General features: G+C 40.5%; 1 protein-coding gene across 10 annotated transcripts in view; it reads right to left on the reverse strand.

Moving 5' to 3' along the window:
* Positions 1-20,236, reverse strand: part of fat1a (FAT atypical cadherin 1a) — a 79,814-nt gene that overhangs the window by 28,571 nt on the left and 31,007 nt on the right. For 8 of the 10 annotated variants that reach the window (XR_015129859.1, XR_015129860.1, XR_015129857.1 and 5 more), the window contains exons 4-10: positions 18,293-18,354; positions 12,805-13,134; positions 11,723-11,939; positions 10,436-10,504; positions 9,717-9,856; positions 706-981; positions 298-508 (exon numbers count right to left, since the gene is read on the reverse strand). Coding sequence is in view for 5 of the 10 variants with exons in the window: in XM_086295291.1 (XP_086151417.1) it covers positions 298-508; positions 706-981; positions 9,717-9,856; positions 10,436-10,504; positions 11,723-11,939; positions 12,805-13,134; positions 18,293-18,354 (1,305 nt within the window). In the remaining 5 variants the exon portion in view is untranslated. The remainder of the gene's footprint in view (positions 1-297; positions 509-705; positions 982-9,716; positions 9,857-10,435; positions 10,505-11,722; positions 11,940-12,804; positions 13,135-18,292; positions 18,355-20,236) is intronic. The other 2 variants (XM_086295294.1, XM_086295293.1) reach the window with 1 other exon arrangement.

Consider the following 20,236-nt stretch of genomic DNA (forward strand, 5'->3'; position numbering starts at 1 on the left):
GCACATATACAAACGCAAAGTCTAACTGAAGCATGTCTCTTGTTTTCACATAACAGATTATTGTAGGAGAGATTATCAGTGGGATGTGCCCATCTCCCACATATTTGAAGATCCCCTAAACAAAATATTCAATATTCTCAGAGTATTTCATTCATATCCAGAGGGCAGCTGTACTGATGACTCATACATTTTTATGAGATGATTTCATTTGCAATGTTTTGCAATGAAAGATTTTTGCTATGAGGGGAAAAAAATGGGGGTTAAAAAGAGTAGCATTGTAACGTAGCGTGCATTCACCTGATTCAATGTGGTAGACAACCTCTGCATTAGAGCCCTTGTCTTTGTCAAGAGCTGTAACCTGGAGCACCGCCGTGCCTACGGCAGCAGATTCAAACACTCGACCGGAGTATGGTGTGCCTATGAACCAGGGTGCATTGTCATTGGTGTCGTCCACATTGACAATAACGCGCACAAGGTTCCTCTTAACAGGAATGTCCTGATCTCGAACCTATAAAGGTCATTTTTTTATGAAAGAGGACACACAGGGGGAGGAGAAAGAGCAGCGATTAGTGTTCAACCTTACACTAATTTCTTGAATGTTTAACTTTAAAACAGTGAAATCAATTTGAACATGAACTCTGTTAAACAATATGCTAGAACTTCTCGGAATTCAACAAAGTTCAGTCTGTTTCTACCAATTCATACCATGACAGTCAGGATGTGACGATGCATGGTCTCATGATCCAGTCGCTCAGTGGTATACAGGGTGCCGGTTCCTGGGTCTAGTCGGAACTTCCTCAGGCTGAACGGATCAGTGCTGCTCAGGAGAGTAAAGGTCAGTTTGTTCTTCTCGTCCCTGTCCACAGCACTGATCTGCAGGACCTCACTCCCCGCTGGTTTGTCTTCAGGGACATTCACGACATAAACATTCTCAGAAAACTCCGGCCGGTGGTTGTTGGTGTCAATGACACGGATAAGCACCTACAGGAGAAAAATAAATTGCATGCAAAGTTACATTTATACACTTGACTTAATTCATATCACAAAGGATACATGCAAAAATATTTTAGTGGCTGTTATGTAAGGCTTTTTAGGTTTTGTCAAAAAGTGCTGTGAGCCATTACTCAATAAAAAGCACCAAGAGGATATTTCTAAAGCAACCAAATGACAAGGGTCAGGGATAAGTTTACATATTCAAAATTATATTTCAATAACCAACTGATCAGTGGTGAAACGATTGTGTGCTTGTAAATGTATTTGATTGTCTAGAACCAAATAATGATTTCCAAACAATAAAGCTTCTGGTAAATGATTAGATATCACAGCTCTGGTGCATGCTTCAACACTGCTCAGTACTATGGTCCAAAGATATGCAAGTAACACTTTTATCTTTATTTTAACCATTTCTCTCACTTTGGTCTGCACACATTCACACATATACACTATATTATTTTCAAATCACTTTCCTGATCTCGGCAAAAATAAGCAGTAGTGTGTTGACACAGACTCGATCGATCCATGCAATGGCAAAAGCAATAATTTATCTGAATGGCCACCTGATACTGCTAACAGTCAATCAATGCTGAATAACCGCAATGAATCTAAATTAATTCTGAGCTACACACATGAGCAGTTCATGAAAGAGAGAGTGCATGTGTGAGAAATCAAATGATCGGGGAGTGCTGAAGTAAGTCCAGTGATCCCACTATGCTTCCGTATTAGAAAGTCTGAAACAAATATAACTTTGAGGATATGCTGAGTGTTACTTTTGTGCTAATATTGCTACCCCTCCTAATATTTTCAAAGGCAAACTAATTTTTGCACATGCACGCTTCTTTCTTTGGATAATGTGCAAAGTGTAGTTTACTGTGCTTTTCCCCCAACACACGCACAAACAACAAAGAATCTAACATCCCAAACTGTAAAATTCCACTGGGAGCGTGTTTTATCAACACCAGCCACTCGTCTACTGGACTTCCGACAGAGGATTATGGAGAGCTGCTGGAATGCGATCTCTGTTTCCCAGACCAGCGAGGGACTTCTACCGTTGCCAAACATGGTGAACAAAGGGATCAGCCCAGATTAGACACCTGCATACCAGACACCAGGGGGTGATGTCCCGTAAGGAAAGCAGTCGATGCTGACCTGTTTGGTGCAGGAAGACTGAAGGGGGCTTAAATCACAAAAGCTCTGACCAGGTAACGGCTCACAACTGACTGGGGTTTGTCAGATCTCTGGTCAAAACAACTGCCCGCTGTTGTCTGTTGTCATAATACTGTTTGCTAAGCACTGTGAGCCTATATCAGAGACAAATATAGACTCAACCTGACAGGACTGATAACATTTACAATCTGCTCTGTGCTGTGATGCTGGCAATGCTGCTGAGGCTCACAGATGTCATCTTGCAGGGGGAGCATTGGGCTGCTTGCTGTTTGTTAGTGCAGTAATCTTGCCACAAGTCATGTGTCATAGGCAATCCATATCACACTGTTAATAAAAACGAAGGTAAAAAATAAATAAAAATCATTTTTAATGCGACATCAAATCTAAAAAAAAAACGTATCAATCTAGGCCTGTGGTGCATGTTGCATGCTCAGCAACATGACAAACTATCTCACTGTAAACATGTGTTCTCATGTAAACACAGACATCATATAGAATAAGATTGCAGATGCCTTCTAATCCACCTTTTACATACTCTGACGCAAACGCTTGCACGTACTCACGCACACACACCAGGAGAGGCTCCTAAGTTGCACACTTCCACACGTACATGCACACAAAGAGGCTGCCCAATGTGTCTCAATCTGGCCAGCGTCAGATAACACGCCTTGTGAAGAGTGAGTAAGGTGGCGAGAACTGATAGCGCCGTCGAGAAGGAGAAAGGATGGAATCTGGTCAGTGGTATCTGCATCTATACACAGTGTACAAATCTATACCATTTAAAATGCCCACAAAAAGCTATTCACACCCACCTCACACCCCTATATGCGCACAAACTTCCCTCTCCTTCTCCCTTTGCAAGAAAGCGCCACAGCACTTCAAAGGGACTTTGCCCCCAAACATCACAAACGTAGCACGATACAGCCTGACCGCAGCAGAAACGCTGGTGTACAAGGGAACTCTGTAGTCTTTGTATATGGCTTCCCCTGGGAAAGCTGAGAAGGAACACGATTGGGACTGAGACACAGGCGTGATAGATGGAGATACTAAAGAGGAAAAAGTGCTGTGACAGTAAGATTAGGGCTGGGCCATATTATACCGTTCACGGTAATACCGGTATAATGTTAGGCAACGATAGGAAAATGAAATTTCGCGATAGAATGGGAGTAAAACGCGCATGCGCGGTGCCTTTGTTTTCATACGCACATGGCCGATTGTTGAGTGAAACAGATGAACCAGAATTGGTTTGTAAAAACGGTGCAACTTCCGTGATGTGGAACTGGTTTGGTGTTTGTCCGTCAGATACACAACAAAGCACATTTTTTGCAGAACATGCAAGCGGCCGTTGTTATTGTCATATTTGTCGGACTAAGATGCTCTTAAATCTGGGAGTAATCTGGGTCCTAAACTCCGTATGCTTCAGGTCAAACAACACTGCAGCATCACTTAGAGTTAAAAACTGTCTAAATTCTTTCATCTTTAATAAAACGATCAGCATTGCTGCTTTACCAGGTGTAACTATAAAGTTTAACTTCCAGGCATCCATGAAAACAAAAGTTATTACATTTAACGGAGTTAGAAGTTAGCAGGAAGCTAGCGGAAGTTAGCTCGCTAGTTTCGCTAGTTACCTAAGCATGATATTGCATGTTCTGACTGAGAGATTTCTGGAAAAAATCAAACGTACAGCTCTGCTATCACTTCCAACATAAATGAAGACAGGAAACTAAACAGCAGTGATGTTTGTAGGGTTACTGAAGTTGGGCTAGCTGGTATATAATGATGTGCTACGTGATCGCTAGCGACACAGCTATGTTAGCATAACATAAACAGTGAAGCTGGAGGACGAACGCTAACACTTTTCCACTTATAAAAGTTAACGTGAAGGTTCTTCATGGTTAGAGACAAATGCAATCGCATGGCAGGATGCTGTAAACGGACCAAACTTCAGTCAGGAGAACAACTGAGATAATCCATCCACAATGCGAGGTTAGTCATTAATATACTGCAACAACATGGGAATAGAGCAGCTGCCAGAGAATTCAACATTAATGAATCAATGGTACAGAAGTGGAGGAAGCAAGAAGAATGAGTTTAATAAAGTTTGATTTATCTGACTGCTTTGTTTCGCTTAATGTGCCTTATAATCCCGTGCACCTTATGGTCCGAAAAATGCGTACTGCACACTGCAGTTTAATGTTGCAAAGCACCTCTTTTTAACTTCAGTGGATATTATACATGGTTATGCTCAGGATATGTCAGCACATTTCTACTGGAAATGCCTTTTGGTTAAACTTTCAGCAAGGAATTTGCATTTGCACTGTTACATTTTTATAAAGCTTTTAATGTACATAAAAACCAGCTTCTTGTTTAAGTGAAAATAAATGGAAGGTTGTCTTTTTGCGCTAGTAATGTTGTGGAGTTGTATTTTGTCTCGCATCAATTATATCGTCGGTTATATCGTTATCGCAAATTTTCAAATATATATCGTGATAAATATTTTTGGCCATATCGCCCTGCTCTAAGTAAGATGATGGTAAAGAAGATAAGTGACAGTGAAAATCTAAAGGCGGCTAAGGGAAATGGTCAAATTTAGAAACCAGGTTGCGGAAGGGGGGAAAAATACAAATAAAAGATGTGACTGAAAAAAAATGAGTGAAAAAAGTGATACAATAATGAGCTTTGATACTTAATAAGGTAAAAAAAAATCTATGAGAAAAAAAAGCATGAGTAAATAAACTCAACAGTCGAGTGAGACATAAAGAGAGTCTTTGTAATGTGGACTGAGATAACAGAAGAAACAGGAGACCAGGAACAGATTGTGAGCAGAACAGCTTGAGGTACTTCTGCACGGCCAAAGGAGGATGCCATATAGCTGGAGACGGGGTGGGGGGACTGGGCTGCATGCCGAGGCTGCCTTGTTGGCGCAGCTCCTGGCTATGAGGTGCCCGAGCTGGAATGCGGCACCCCTCGTCTACATCAGCTGATACTTCAGCGACGCCTTCATAGATCTACAACGGTCATATGGAAAGAACGACAGACTGGCCCACTGTTTTCCAAAGACCTCCCACAAACCAGAGGCCCTCATACTGATATTACCACTGGAGTCCCCAGTGGGCTGGATTAAAAATCATTTTCAATTTTCATCATGTCATTTTAATTTGAAAAAAAAAGATGTACAAGAACAAAAGCGTATTTAAAACAGTGCCGCCTGAATTACAAAACACCTTTTTTGTGAGGTATTCAGAACAGGACACGGGGGGGCTTTTCATTGTGCTCATTGTCCTCCTGTGCCATGCGTAGGAGAGGAAGCCCCCCTGCCAGGTGGCAGGTTCTGGGCAAAGGGGGGCCGCTGGCACCGAGTACTCAAACATGTTCCCAAAACAGGATTAACAGAGGCCACTATCCACACAGGTCCAGCACTCCTGTTTGCACTTTATTCTACCCAAACAGAATTATCATCATCTCTGAAGGCATAGCCAAGAAAGATAAAGATTTCTGGAAAAAAAACCCTGAAAAAAACAGAAAGAAAGACAAAAGGGGGCTAGAAAAAGATGGAGAACAAAAAGAAAAGGAAAAAAACATTCCTAGGAGAAAGAAAATAGGCCAGCACGTCTGGCAGCACAGCTTCCACATGACTTTGATTTGAGGAATATATACCGGTAAGTCCGACTTTTGAGGTTTCATAAGGTGCTGTGTGTGTGTGTGTGTGTGTGTGTGTGTGTGTGTGTGTGTGTGTGTGTGAGCAGATCTAATTTGCAGTGAAATTCTGTGGGAGTTGTTTTGGAAATAAGCAACATATTATCCCCAAAGAAAACAAAGTCATACTCAACAATTAACAACTCATTTGCACGTTTTCCTGCTGAAATCCTGTCTTCTTGGACTGATTTTACTGTTGCGAGCACAGAGGTGAGCAAATTCATTACTGTTTAATCCCAACATTGTACAATCGGGATGATTAGCCGGGGGATTTACATTACTAGGCCATCAAAAGCAAGCAAACCTGCCTTCAGGCGTAAATTCATACATTTCACTGTAGCCTGACACATTATTTTAAAAATCGAACACGATTATATAAAACAGCTACAAAAACCATTCATTTCCCAGTAAGAGTAGAGCTGACAGTGAAAGAGAACTATCCCCTGACGCCAGAGCAAATGGCGTGAATGCCATGACAAAACAAGGTGGTAGCCAAAACACTCAGATCACACAGTGTTCCAAATCTTCAGGGCCTTTACAACATTCCCAATAATACGGGACAGTCAACCGGCATTCATTCATTAACTCATGTCAAAACTTGATCCTATCCCAAGGACCTGCGGTTCTTTTTAATAGCAATAATATAAAAAAAAAAACACGGAGGCAAACACAAGTCTTGTTTATAATGATTTGGGGGTTTTTTTGTTCTTCTTTTTGTGTGAGAAACATTCAGTAAAAATAATTGCTCGTTTTCACTGTGATCTATATTTTTGGACTGTTGGTTCAATTTTCGATATTTTCCCTGCTTTTTAAGATATCAAATGAATTGTTTGTTCTTTGCTATTCCTGCCTTTAGTTTAGTTTTCAGCAAGTAAATCTGGTTTGATGAGATTGAGATCAGGTTAAACCATTAAACCACTTTGCTGCATTTGAAAAAATAAATGAATGGGCAGAAAGTACAGCTGCTGCCTATTCTTAAGCTTACACTACCTCGTTATCGTGGACTCAAATAAAAACATAGCTACCATATGGAGTGTGTTCTGCTGTTGGTGGAAGTGTGAATGAATTTTTCTTTATCATGCAAAAGTATCCTACGATCATCCACCACTGTTGTCTTTATGAATGTCCAGGATCTTTTGATTTAGCCAACTCCACTCTACCACCGTATTCTGATGATTTAGCAATTTGTAATGTTTCTGCTCTCTCTAAGATAAATTTGCTTGGATTCTGCAGCTCAAGCAGTGCTCCTTTAACCACATGTTGATGTTTTACTGCAACAGCTTCCAAATTCATAGGGTCAAATTCTGACCCTACATAATCGAGTAGCCCACATCTTTGAAATTACATTTCTAAAAACACAAATCCCTGATAAACTGTGCAAAAAATGGCAGTTAATGCAGTACTTTTGTTCAATCTCTCAAATTAAAAAGAGAGTCTCCACTTTACTCTCATATTCATAATATCACTGTAACTTAATATGTCTCTATACACATTTTTAAAAAAAAGCATCAGTCTGGAAACATATATGGATCCAACTATTTTTAGTATACAGCCAAACTCTGGTAACAATATTCTTTACAGACAGTCTGTATACCTCTTTCAGTCACCGTTTGCCTGTCAGCATATCTAAAGCAGCTGACCCACCTACAAATGTGGTTTATGGAGCGCACACATTCTGTAAATCCTATCCCTCAACAGAAAACAGCTGACGTACAGTGGCCAGCTGGGTATACAATATCATACACAACACTCATATGCAAGACAGCAAATAAGTCACATAAATAAACACATTTAAAACCTGCAGCCAATGAGAAAATGTGTGTTCTGATATACAAGTGATGCTCCTTTAACCTGTTTCAAATAAAGAAACTCATGGCTAATATGGAATAAATCATACAGCTGAGCATCCTTCAAAGTCATCATCACTCAATATTCTGCGAGCTGCACATGAAATTTTTCAGATTTTGTGAAGGACGGCACATTAAAATGAGACTATATACTGGACTTCCATTCCAAGAGTTCAGTTTTTACTGCACGACTTAAAAACACTAAAAGCTGATGAATACAATATTTTTCTGATATACTTTTATGCAATATGCTTTTAAAAAATGTCATGGCATTAGCAAAAGTCTAGATGCTTGGAATTCGTACAATTATATACAAAAACTGAGATTTTGTGGGGTTTTCTATATAAAGCATAAATGAATCCATCCCCTACACTTGTAAAAGGGCTGCAAGTACAGAAGGTCCTGCTGAAAATCAGGCTACACTGAGAATTAGACCTTTTGAATAGGTTAACCTTTGAATGTGATTAATTGACTTAAAATGTCACTGCATACAATATCACTGAGAGGCTTTTAAATAAGTGTCTGTTGCCAGGGCTTTTAAGAAAGTGCTTTGCAGGCGGATGCAGAAAACAGCAACTTTGTGAGTGTTTTTTAAGGTTTTGCACTAAACTAAAGGACGTGCTGCTTCCGTGGATGAGCTGCAAAATGCCAGTGAAAGAAGCGCTTCATCCAAGGCTCAGTGGAGCACAGTAGCCAGATGATGAAAGGCTTTATTCATACAGAGTGACAACAAATAGATTCTTTTCCAGCTACAGTCCTCTGATGCTCCCCTTTGAGGACAAAGGACAAAACATCGTGAATGCTGCCATCACACATGACCCAAACTACCATGTAAAAATGTTCAAAATCTCATGGACAAGGCATGACCGTCTGCACAAAGACAACTTGCATGCTCAAAAGCTTTTATCATGGCAGCTCAGCTTTGGTATCAGCCAGGGAGCAGCATACTGTATCTGTTGCATATTTAGTTATTCATTCCATTCAGGAAAGGCCGAGGCAATTTGTTCCTCTCGGAAAAAAGAAAGAGAAGGTCCACAGGTTCAGGGAGAGACACAGCAGAGGGGAGGAGTTGAGCGGGCTCAAGAATGCACACTTGAAAAAAAATAAAGACAAAAAAAAAGACTTTGGCTAGACAGCACCATCATCACAGCAGCTCCGCATCAGGAATGAGACAATGGAAGATTCCTGGTGCTCAGTGCGCAACTGTGAAGGGGGAGAACAGAGGAAGAAGAGGAATGCCGCCTACCCCTATGACGACTTTAAAGTGGATTACAAAAACTTTCTTTCTCAAGTTTTTTTTTGTCTTTTTGGGATGTACATATATATATATAACCCAAAAAGATAACCCCCAGGAAATACAAATTTACAACCAGGATATGGTTAGCAGAAGCTTTTCAGCAGCAAAGAAGCAACAAAAACATCTGGCTGCTCGGGCAAAAGGTTAAAAGTTCACCTACACTCACCTCTGTATTAAAGGGAGTCACAGAGTTACTAGTTGCCAACAAAAGAAAATTAAAAATTCACTGAGCAAATATAATATTCCCACATAAGACCCTAAGTAAGCAGTTACCAGAAGGGTATCGATCCCCTTTATTCAACTCTTGCTAAGTGACTAAAGCCCACTTTACTAAAATGTTTGTTCTTGCTGTTGTTGAAACATCTGTCTTCATATCTGATAAACAAAAAAGTAAAAAATCCTCATGCATAAACACAGGCAGCGCCATATAACGGAAAAACCTCACAGCTTCGCCACAACACATCCCATATCGTCTCATTGGTTTTGTGTCTCAAGTCATTTAGGTATATAATGAGGTTCACACATACAAAACGCCATTTTTCCTGCTCAGCTGAATGCAATGAGAGGACATCAACATATCCCAACAAACAAGACAGTTTAGCGCCCGCTTCACTCATTACCCTCCTCTTTACTCGCGCAATTTCCCATGAGGAAAACAGAATCATGACAACTGCCTCATCAGCCTCCAACCGCTTCATTAGTGTTTCAATTACCTGGGTGCTGACAGTTCGTGTCCCATCCGTGGCTTCCACTGTCAGGTTGTAATTTGATTTCTGCTCTGCGTCCAGGGGCCGCGCTACAATCAAGGTTCCGCTGGCCTTGCCCACGTCAAAGCGGCTGTCATAATTACCACCTGTGGAAGAACATGTTTTTTGCACAAACATGGAAAGACTGAAGATTAGAGACATATCACTGCTTAGTTCTGTGCATGTAGCAAGGTTATATAAACACTAGATGGGGGCACAGAGATGGACACATAAACATCAATTTTCTGCTCTGCTGGAGTCGAAGATAATGAACAGATACGCTTACGCTGATGTCATTAGCTATCGATGCAGATTTCCTGTTCTAGCTAAACATTCCCCACATAATAGCCATTTCATGCAATTAACCAAAACGCTGAAAGTATGGGTACAAAAAGGCAAAGTGATGATTGGATAACAACACGACAGACATTTATAAAAAAGACTTCTGAACTGTAATGGTGAACCTTGCTACAAATTGAAGCTCTAATTCACACACAGAATGAGGAGGAGGGTTTCCTAACCCCTGTGAGACTTTTAATCAGGTCACAGGTTTTAGTGGAAAAATGTGGCACAACATCAATCCCATAACACAACACAAGTCAACCACAGCCAACGGGCAGCACCAACAGACAATGCAGGATGATCTCTTAATATAGCACAGCCTATTAGGAGATCTCAGCAGATACCTTCTGCTGTACAGTTGTGGTCACAAGCCATCTGAAGGATGTAAAACATCTCAGTATCCTCTATGCCGTCTTGCAAATATCCAACCAAACAGAACATTCCAGAGAAAAAAGGGAAAGCAGTGAAAGAGCACGGAGAAAGAAGAGAAGAAAAAGAGATGTGTCAGTCAGACATTGATTAGAGGAAAGACAGGCTGGGAGGAAGGGAGAAGAGGCAGGCATTTCCAAACACAGCCTTTTTAAATCTTCTCATGCACACAGTGCCTACAATACAAAAAACAAAAGCAAACAAAGATGAATCATGTTTTAACACTTCAAAACACAGCTGCTAATTAAAACTGTAAGGAAATATACTACATGTCAGCCGCCTCACACAAAAGAAGCTAGGAGGAGTATCAATATTTATCGATTATGGCCGACTGATTCATGATGCAATTCGGTTATTTCAACCAACAGCTTTACAAAAGACAGGGAGCTGTAACTGCACGAGCAATAAAACGGAGAAAAATGGCCTCAAGTTTTCACACTGGCGAGTAAACTGCTTTAAAGAAATACAGGCTCTAACACCTTTTAGGCATATTTAGGCTGATTAAGAAACCACAGCTGCCACGGAGCTTACATAAGATCTCTAATCTTCAGCTGAAACATTTGTATTCACCTTTCTTTTTGCTTGTTTGTTTGAGATTATTTACAGTCCAAATGGGGGGGTTTATGTGCTTGTTTTGCTCATTTCTGCATGCCTACTAACATCATTTTCCATATGTTAAAAAGTGGGCAGACAGAACTTGTGCTGAAAGCCAAAATGTCAGTCACTGCTACGTTGCTAAGACAAAGTAGCAATCAAAGAGGACATCGGGCATTATTCGCTATTATGACTGACCATTTACACCGGAATTCTCTGTCATAATGTACCTGATGTTTGCATCTTTATATGGTGTACATTTAATGGAAAAGTGTCTTTAATATGGAGAAAAATATAGAGAAAGATTTTTAAAAAGTTTATTTATTTGCATTTTGGGTGTGTAAGACAGCTAACATCGCTACGAAAGGATTAATGCCGGCTGCTCAAATGAGTTATCAAATGCAATCTTATATAAGAAACAACTTAAAGCCTTAATGCACTATAAAATATCTCTATTTAAAGTTACTGTTTCTAATCATCCGCTCAGCCACACTACACACATACACTGTGTTAGTACTAAAGTGTTTCTCTATCTATAAAGCAGTAATTGAGCATTTATACAGCATGCATGCACTCAACATGAAATATGAATGTAAAGGAGACCCTACCTGTGATTTCAAACCACACGGGAACATCGGAGGATTCAGTGGCCACGACGCCCACCATGTGTGCCACAGGATCGCTTTCCATGACAGAAAAGGTGAAGGGGGACTCCTCAAAAGCCAGGTAAGCTGCGTCGGCTGGCAGTTGTGGTTTGGGAATCCACTCAATGTGCAGACGACAAGTGGAGGATTTCTGAGGTCGTCCATTGTCGACAGCTTTAATCTAAGAGAGGCAGACAATCGAAGTCTGTGTTACAAACTGTTATGTGATGGTTTTCCTCCAAATTACTTTCTGTGTAGCTCCAGAGGAGTTCATCTCCCTGAAACCCTTCAAAGTTCACTGAGATGTCTGCATCAGGATAAGCAACGCCTTGTGTCTGGACTTCTTTGGTGATTCTGTGTTTTGTACTATAAAGCTACAGTGAGCAACTTTTGGAGACTTGAGTCTGCATATTAGAAAATTAGTATCACTACCAAATGAAATGTTTACAGCTAACAGTGTTCATGAAGATCCTGTTTTGGGTTTTTTTTGTTTACCTTGCAGGCGGAAGATTGACAGGCAGCGTTCATTTTCAAACACATAACACTTTTTTTCAACCAAATCTTAAGATACTCTTCAACAAAACAACTGTCATAATGCTCTGACACTGATAAAACTGTCAACAGCCAAAGTTCGATGTCACATCAGTGGCTGAAAAATTTGGATCTTTACAAACACAGCTGTTGAATCACAGCAAAAAAAAGAAAAGAAAACATAAATCCTAAGAATATCTTCTCACTGTTATTGCTAGTGTATGGAACAAGCTCCCAAAAATTGCATATATAAATTATTTTTTCTTTAAGAAGAGTTAAATCCAGCAGTGTGTGCACCAATTAGCATTCAGTGTCTCTTACAGATACTACACTGCAGCTTTAAACACAAAGACGCAAAACAACAACTAAAGAACCGTGGAGACAAATAAAACTTGAGGGGATGAGGAGAGCACAACAATAAAGCAACAAACAAGCATCTGTTGTAAAAGCGCAGTGCTCGCTGAGAGACTCTGAAGCTGAGGACGGAGAGGTAGCCTGCGATTATAGATACTCACTGTAAGTATGTCGTATTCTCCTGCAGAGGAGAACTTCTTGGACGACACCAGGCCCGTCTTGGGCTCGATGAAGAATTTTCCATGTTCATCTCCATCCTCGATGCTGTATGAGATCTCAGCATTAGGTCCGTCATCACGGTCTGACGCAATCACCCGATACACCGGGTACCTCTTCATGGCTCTCTCATTCTCAGGCCTCTCCCGCTCAGGGAGTTGGATCTTGTAGATTTTCTCCAGGAACAACGGCCTGTTGTCATTCTCGTCGAGGACCTGCACGATGATGCGAACAGTGGTGGATTTTGGAGGAACGCCGTGGTCGGTGATGGTTACCTGAAAGGAAAGAAAAAGTATAATTTGATGAGGTGAACTTTAAATCACCCTCAACAGAGCTTATCTCTTCAAGTCACAACAGCCCAAACTGAAGGCAGTGAATTATATCAGCATCAATAACAGAACAGTAAGTATCCTGGGAATTTGTAAAGATTAAGACACTCTGTTACAAAACAATCATACTGCAGCCCCAAATAATTAACAAAGAAAAAAGAAAGAGGCATGCTTTTTCACTTTATTATTCTTTTCTTCCACTTCCTTTTTAGTGAGTGAACTGGCAAGCAGAACTAAAGGGATACTTTGGTTTCTTTGAGGTGGACTTTTATGAGGTACTTATAGTCAGTGAATCGTCTAAAGTAGCCTGCAGTTTAGAGAAGCAAACAGCAGTGACCTAAAAAATAGTTTTCAAATTTTCACCACTAGAAAATAAATATTATTATGATCAAATACAATCAAAACAATCAGTTGCTGGTCTGCTCCTGTCTTGAGCCGTTATGTTTGAGTTTTTCTGTGATTTCGGTGCTTTAAAAGGTTATTTTAGACCCAAAGTGGCGTATTGAAATACCTCAGTCATACCACAGCGCATCACAAATACGCATGTTCTGCTGAGTCTGGTGGCTCTGATTACAGCCGCTTTAGTTTCCAGCTGGAAAGGACAGTTGACAGCAAAGTAGTAATGTGAAAAACAAGATAAATGCATACTGATTTGTGGCTAAGTGGCTAAAATATGTTTCTGCTAACCTCGCCTACAGCAGTACAGCCTGAGTGCATGGACTCCTGTCTGTTTCTCCAAACTAGGGTGGGTGTAGCGACAACCATCTGCTGACTACCAATACATACCCCCATACAACCACATTTCAAAGAAACCAAACTATTCTTTTAAAACCAATTCCCCCTGTGATTCGCTGTCAGAAAGTCTATTCTAAAAAGGAAACCAATTATCCAGCAGGAACAAGTTGTTTGGCATTCTTCTATTGCTGGAGATGGGTTAGTCCAACACTCCAGTCGTAAATTACTTCAGAGAAACATTTTTGAAATTATTGTGTGGAGTTACTAGGTTTAGATAAACATGATTTCTTAAAAAAAAAAAAAAAAAAAAATTCATATGTGTCCTTGTAATCATGGTAAGATTGGCTTGTGAGATAAAAATGATTTTTAATTAGCTGCACCTATTCAGTCTGGTAGCACCCGCCGCACCGACTCTGCTGCTGTGTGTCAAGTATGCACACAAAGATTCTGAACTGCTAATAAACATTAAGTCTAAATACTCTCAACTAAAGGCAGGAGGTTTTATTAAACCCCAGAAGCATTCAGTATAAAAGTCAGTGTTAAACAACTACATCATTAACATGGCTCTAATTTAAGTCCCTGCATCAAGTGTTACTGGTGGCACACTAAGGCTTTGTCACTTCTGCCGTGACTTAACACATCAGTATGACTTTGGACGTTAATGCGCACAGTCTGAGGAGCTTAATCGAAAACAAACAGCAACAGGCTGACCTAAACAAGCACAATTTTTAGAAAGTCCCAGAAAATGGGCTTGAGAGCTTTGCATCTGAGCACTGGAGGAGAAGTGACCATTTCTGTCTTCAAGCTGCAAAACGCTGTAGAAGGGCAGAACAAATGTCACAGTCATTTAAAACCATCTGCTAAGTACTTTACTAAGAGCAGTCAGGAGTCCAGGGTCAGAGACATACCATTTGGTACCATAGACTCAATTACTAAAGAAATGTGTTTTTGTTTTCCCCTCACTGTCTGCAGCTGTCCGTGCTACTGAAATGAGCAGAATTTATGAAAGTGGATGACAAGATACCAGAGCGTGAATACCAGAGTGTGATGGATAAACATAAACAAGGCGCTTTGTTTATGTTAAGTGCCATTTCAAATAGTCAAATGAAGTGCTACCCTATAGCTATAGCTACCCAGCTATCCATCACAATGTGCATCTCTTTGGGAAATTTACATGAAAAGCCTTTGTCTGATAATTAGGCGAGCAGACAAAAGACTGAGACGTTAGACCGGGGGCAGTCTGTTCACAGCACAAATCCAGCACTGCTGTGAAGCTGCAACTTGAAAAACTGAAGCATTCATAGAAGACAATGTACCGGTACACAATGAGTTAAAGTTCTCTCTTCTCTCTAAATCTCACTCTTTTACTGTGTCTTTTGTCCTGTCTTCCTCCCGTCACCCCCAACCGATCGCAGCAGATATCTGCCCTCCCTGAGACTGGTGCTACTGGAGCTTTCTTCCTGTTAAAAGCAAGTTCTTCCTCCCCACTGTTGCCAAATGCTCGCTCATAAAGGGTTGTTTGATTCTTGGGGTTCTTTATGTATTGTAGTAGGGTCACATCGTTTTGGCGCTACATAAATAAAAATAAAGTAAGTAGAAAACAAGATGTATATTGTCTTCATCTTAGAAGTATTTAAATAAATCCTTTAAATCGCAGAAAGATCAGCATTTCCTTAAATTCTCACTCCCGACCCCATTAACGCCTCTTCTGACAGTTTGTAACTTGGGTGATACAATCTTCTGAGAAAACCTAATTGCCAAAGACACTCAGAGCAGACTTCAGCAGATTACAGCTATAGGGGGCACAAGCTGCTGCAGCACGAATCTGGTGTAACAAGCTCCATCTTGCAGAAAGTCATGAGTAAGCACTGTGCAAGAAAGCACACGAGGGGCAAGCGAGCCGGGCTGCTAAGTTAAAGGTTATTACAACCGGGTCAGCTATTCCTTTTCCAAGTTGTGTTGGTGGATAGAAAAGAACTCTGCTCTAGCTTAGATGGAGCCAAAAAAGGAGAGGAGACATCTGACATTAAACAGTTTTTTACATATCTGCCTATTCTTCCCCCAAGGCTGTGTGTTCTCGGATTTTGTGTGATCTCTGATTTGAGAATAAAGCAGGTACCAGCTATCCACAGCTGGTGAGTGGCTGTCATCTGACCTCCTTTGTGCACTCTTTGCTCAGGCACCACCATCACCAAAACCAAATGGTTCCATTAGTGAGAATGGGAATGAACAAAACCATCTCCTGCTGTGTGCTACATCTGAGAAAACATAACTTAAGAAAATGTCTGGAGCTGATTCTCCCGACGGTTTCTGGAGCTCATATGTGAAAACAGCTTAGTGACTTTTATCATAGACCAAGGCAGTCCATTTTGACAGTTTGTGGCCTGGATTCAATTTCCTGAAGAGAGTAAACGGCAAAAAGTGAAGCGATCATATGTAAACGATTAAGGTTCTAATTGGCTGACCCACACGTACCACGATTAATGTTTTGTATGGAGATGAGCCACTGACGTGTCCTGTATTAGTAAGTTTGCCACCTTGAAGATGGAACCCCAGTGACTGCCACTGCTCAACTAATGTTACACATTGTTGCTTTAAGATGGATTTAAGCTTTAAATGACCTATTTTAACACCACAATAGCTGGTTATTTATAAATAATGTATTTTGAAAATATATGATGTGAATTTTGTTTTTGTTCTTTCATTGACATTTAATACATTTACAGATTAATCAGGACAAGTTTTTTTGCATCAGTTGTTTGTGGCATGTTTGACAACTTTGTTAAACATGCCACAAACAACTGATGCAAGCAGTCCATTCACCTCTGCTTTTACATTATAATGTGCTCTCTACAGTCCCAGGCCTAAATCCTCGGCATGTCCTGGCATGTCCCACTTTTGCTATTTACCCACCCCCTCCTTCCTAGGATGAAGGCCTGTGATCCTGCCGCTAGAGCCCACACTCAGATCTATCAAGAGCAGCTTTGCCTTTTCTCAAATTCCCCCACTGCCTTTCTGCTTTTAGTTCTCTCTCTCTCTCTGTCTCTCTTTCACACACAGGCACACGACAACAACCAACCCCCATCCATCTCATCATAAAAGCTGAAGGCCCCCTGTGCTCCCTCCAACTCTTCTTGGCATTTGGAGCAAACAATGCTGACACAGCCCCCACCCTAATTGCTCCACATGTTCCACATGGTCCCACATGTTTGGTTTCTTCTCCTACAACAGGCTAGCACAAAAAAACTTCACTAGTTAGGACTTCAATTTGATTTGCTCTGCTTGCGCCCGGATGCCAAATTGTAGGGTTTAAGGGTTTGTGCTGCTGCACCAATAAAGAGCTTCCTGCTGAATTCATAATAACCTGCAACCAACATGCACAAACTTCTTAAGTTGCTATAGTTACACGGCTCTGGGTTTGTTTGTTTTTTGCACCAGACAGGTTCTCGAACTTCCTAATTCCAAAACCCAAATGTTGGAAGCAGCAATTTAGCTTTTACCGGAAAACAATGGCTGCAGGAGTTGTGTGTTTTTGACCTTGATAACATATAGTCCACCCACATTCAACAAATATAGTGCAAAGCATTTTTTTTCTCTTACATTCAGTTCACTCGCCAGCTCCCTAAAGGAATACAGTCCTCCCTTATTCCCCCACTTTTATCCCTATCATTTACTCTCAGTCATGTAATGCAATTAGTGCAGTGTAGTGTACAATCGGAGTATGAAATACGACACTGCTTAGGCACCAGATACACCAGCACATTAAATGTCACCCAGAGCTCACTGAATTGTGTAACTTCTAACAATAATTAAAAGGCGTCAGATCTGCTCCCTGCCACCACCGGAAACACAATTAAAAGAGCTATTATCAGCCTCGGCTCTGTGGTGAGAGAGCGCGAGGGAGGGAGCGCGAGGGAGGGAGCGCATGGAGCCGCGCTCAATTAAAACCCGCAAGTTTAGACGTCGGCCTGTTGGTCTGACAGCAGCTTCCTGTTCCAGCTCGCTCCATCCACGAGATGGAACAGTGGGAAGGAACAAAGCAACAGTCACCAGGATCTCCCACACGCCTCCTACCTCTCCCTCCTACCCCGTCCGGAAATCACTACAAGGAGAAATTATTCTGAAAGAGCTCTCTTGCATATCCAAGAAGATCGTTTTTGTTGGCAACATGTGGCAGGCAGCCAAAGTTGACTGCAAATGCCAAACCACAGAGAAGGGAAAATGCCCAGCTCTCTAGTGTGATTTTTTTTTCTTTAAACTGGAGCACGTTGACCTTAAAGGTTTCTAATTATCATGCTGCTCATTCATTTTCACATGAATTAAAGACGGTTTCTTTAGAATTGAAAATGAGCTGAAATGCAGTGCTCACCTCGAGGATGTGCTCGTCCTGCTGCTCTCTGTCGAGTTTCCTGGAAGTTGTTGTAACCAAACCTGGAAAAGACAATCGGCAAAAACAGCATTAATTATACATAAAAATACATAAACGACATAACGATAAAATTAAGGGAAAACAAGCATTGCTCAGATTTTGCCACTTTTTTTTTTAAATACAAAATTAAAGATTATGCCATAGATAAGATAAGACCACAACTGTGACATTTAAAAAGCAGCATGGCAGTGTGCACACAAATAATCGAACACCTGCAATTATTTGGTTGGCGCTCAACACTGGAACTTAATGATGACAGCAGAAGTAAAGTAAGTAAAGTTAACCAGTTGATCTGGCGGACTTTTCATTGTGATCTGAGTGTAACTTCATATTGTTTGGAGTTATGATAACATATTGAGTTTAATTCATTTGTCAGAAAAAGACAAAAAAAAACCCTTCAAATTCTGTCAGGATAATATCATTATCACTACTGTTATTGCAAGTGTTTAGTTATATATATATATATATATATATATATATGTATATATATATATATATATACATATATATACATATATATATATATATATATATATATATATATATATATATGTATATGTATGTATATATATGTATATATATATATATATATATATATATATATATATATATATATATATATATATATATATATATTCTTAACCAATAACCATGAACAGAGCCGTGTCCAAAATGTGCCGCATGCTAATCAGCCAGATTGGTCTCAATGTCTGCTTTTTAAATTATAAACACGCCAAAGTTCTCAGCAAAGCAAACGTTTGACTGACCAAAGAAAAAAACAATCCTGCCACTCATTGTTGGGTGACATACTCTGAACCCTGGTGATATGTCATCAGTCACACGTGAGTAAAGACTGCGTCTGGATAAGTGCTTTCCCTGTGGTCTTCCTTGTTCCTGGCCTATCCTGTTGCCAGACAGCCCAGTATACTGTCTTGTGTATGGGAAATATCACATTGACCTGAAAATAGTACCCCAACAGCAGCACAGGCTTGACACCCTACTTTTAGTTTTTCCACAAGCTGAATAATAGACAGCCAGTAAGACATCACCCGCAGGTCTGAGCACTTTTATACAAGAGGCAAAAGTGAGATCCTACTGCTATTTAAAGCCTTTCAACAGTTTTGTCGAGCACTATCACTCAGTTTAAGTAGGACGATTGGTGATGTGTGACATCAATCACACGAGGGAAACCTTGTTACGCCGAGCTTTGACAAAAGTAAAAATAAAACAAGCTGGAATCTTGAGTTCCTGACGAATCCAATTTTCAATCAAGTTCACAAACAAGAGAAGTAAAGAGAAGAGGAAGAAGGGGGGAAGGGTATTGCTACATTATAGGCAGCATTCTGTTCTCACTCCCAATGTAATTGCAACTTTGTAAGGACACTGAGTATAGAGTAGACATGCCAACTTCGACCGCACCATAGCTGCCTGCTTGCCACACTGCGCCTGATTAGCATAAAGCAAAGGATTTCTGAAACCCAAACCCATCAATGGCACATATGCCTGCAGCAAGAATAGCAGGCCACAACTTACAGCTCCTGAAATAGCCCTCCCTAGCTCTGCGATTCGTGGATATAAGTGAGTGCTGCTCCTGCTCCCTCTTTTTATCCTCTTCTTCTTAGGCTTTATTTAATCTTCACAGTGAGCTGTAGAGATATACGTCTACTGATATCTGGTCAGGGAAAAAAGTAAGTGCAATAACACCTTTCCTCAAGCTGCAACCCATATTTTGCTCTGCTTACCTCACGTGGATACATATTAATGGGCAACCAATTTAGATTTTACTTTAAAGCAAAATCTTGAACATGCACATATGAATGAGGGCTCTAAATTAACACCTCTTTTAACCCCCCCCTCTGCTCACCAGTGTAAGATATGACATCA

This window comes from Aulonocara sp. 'chitande type north' Nkhata Bay, linkage group LG6 (assembly GCF_057382095.1).
Source record: "Aulonocara sp. 'chitande type north' Nkhata Bay isolate Kocher_YH1m ecotype deep benthic linkage group LG6, A_spYH_male_GT1.1, whole genome shotgun sequence".
Lineage (NCBI taxonomy): Eukaryota > Metazoa > Chordata > Actinopteri > Cichliformes > Cichlidae > Aulonocara > Aulonocara sp. 'chitande type north' Nkhata Bay.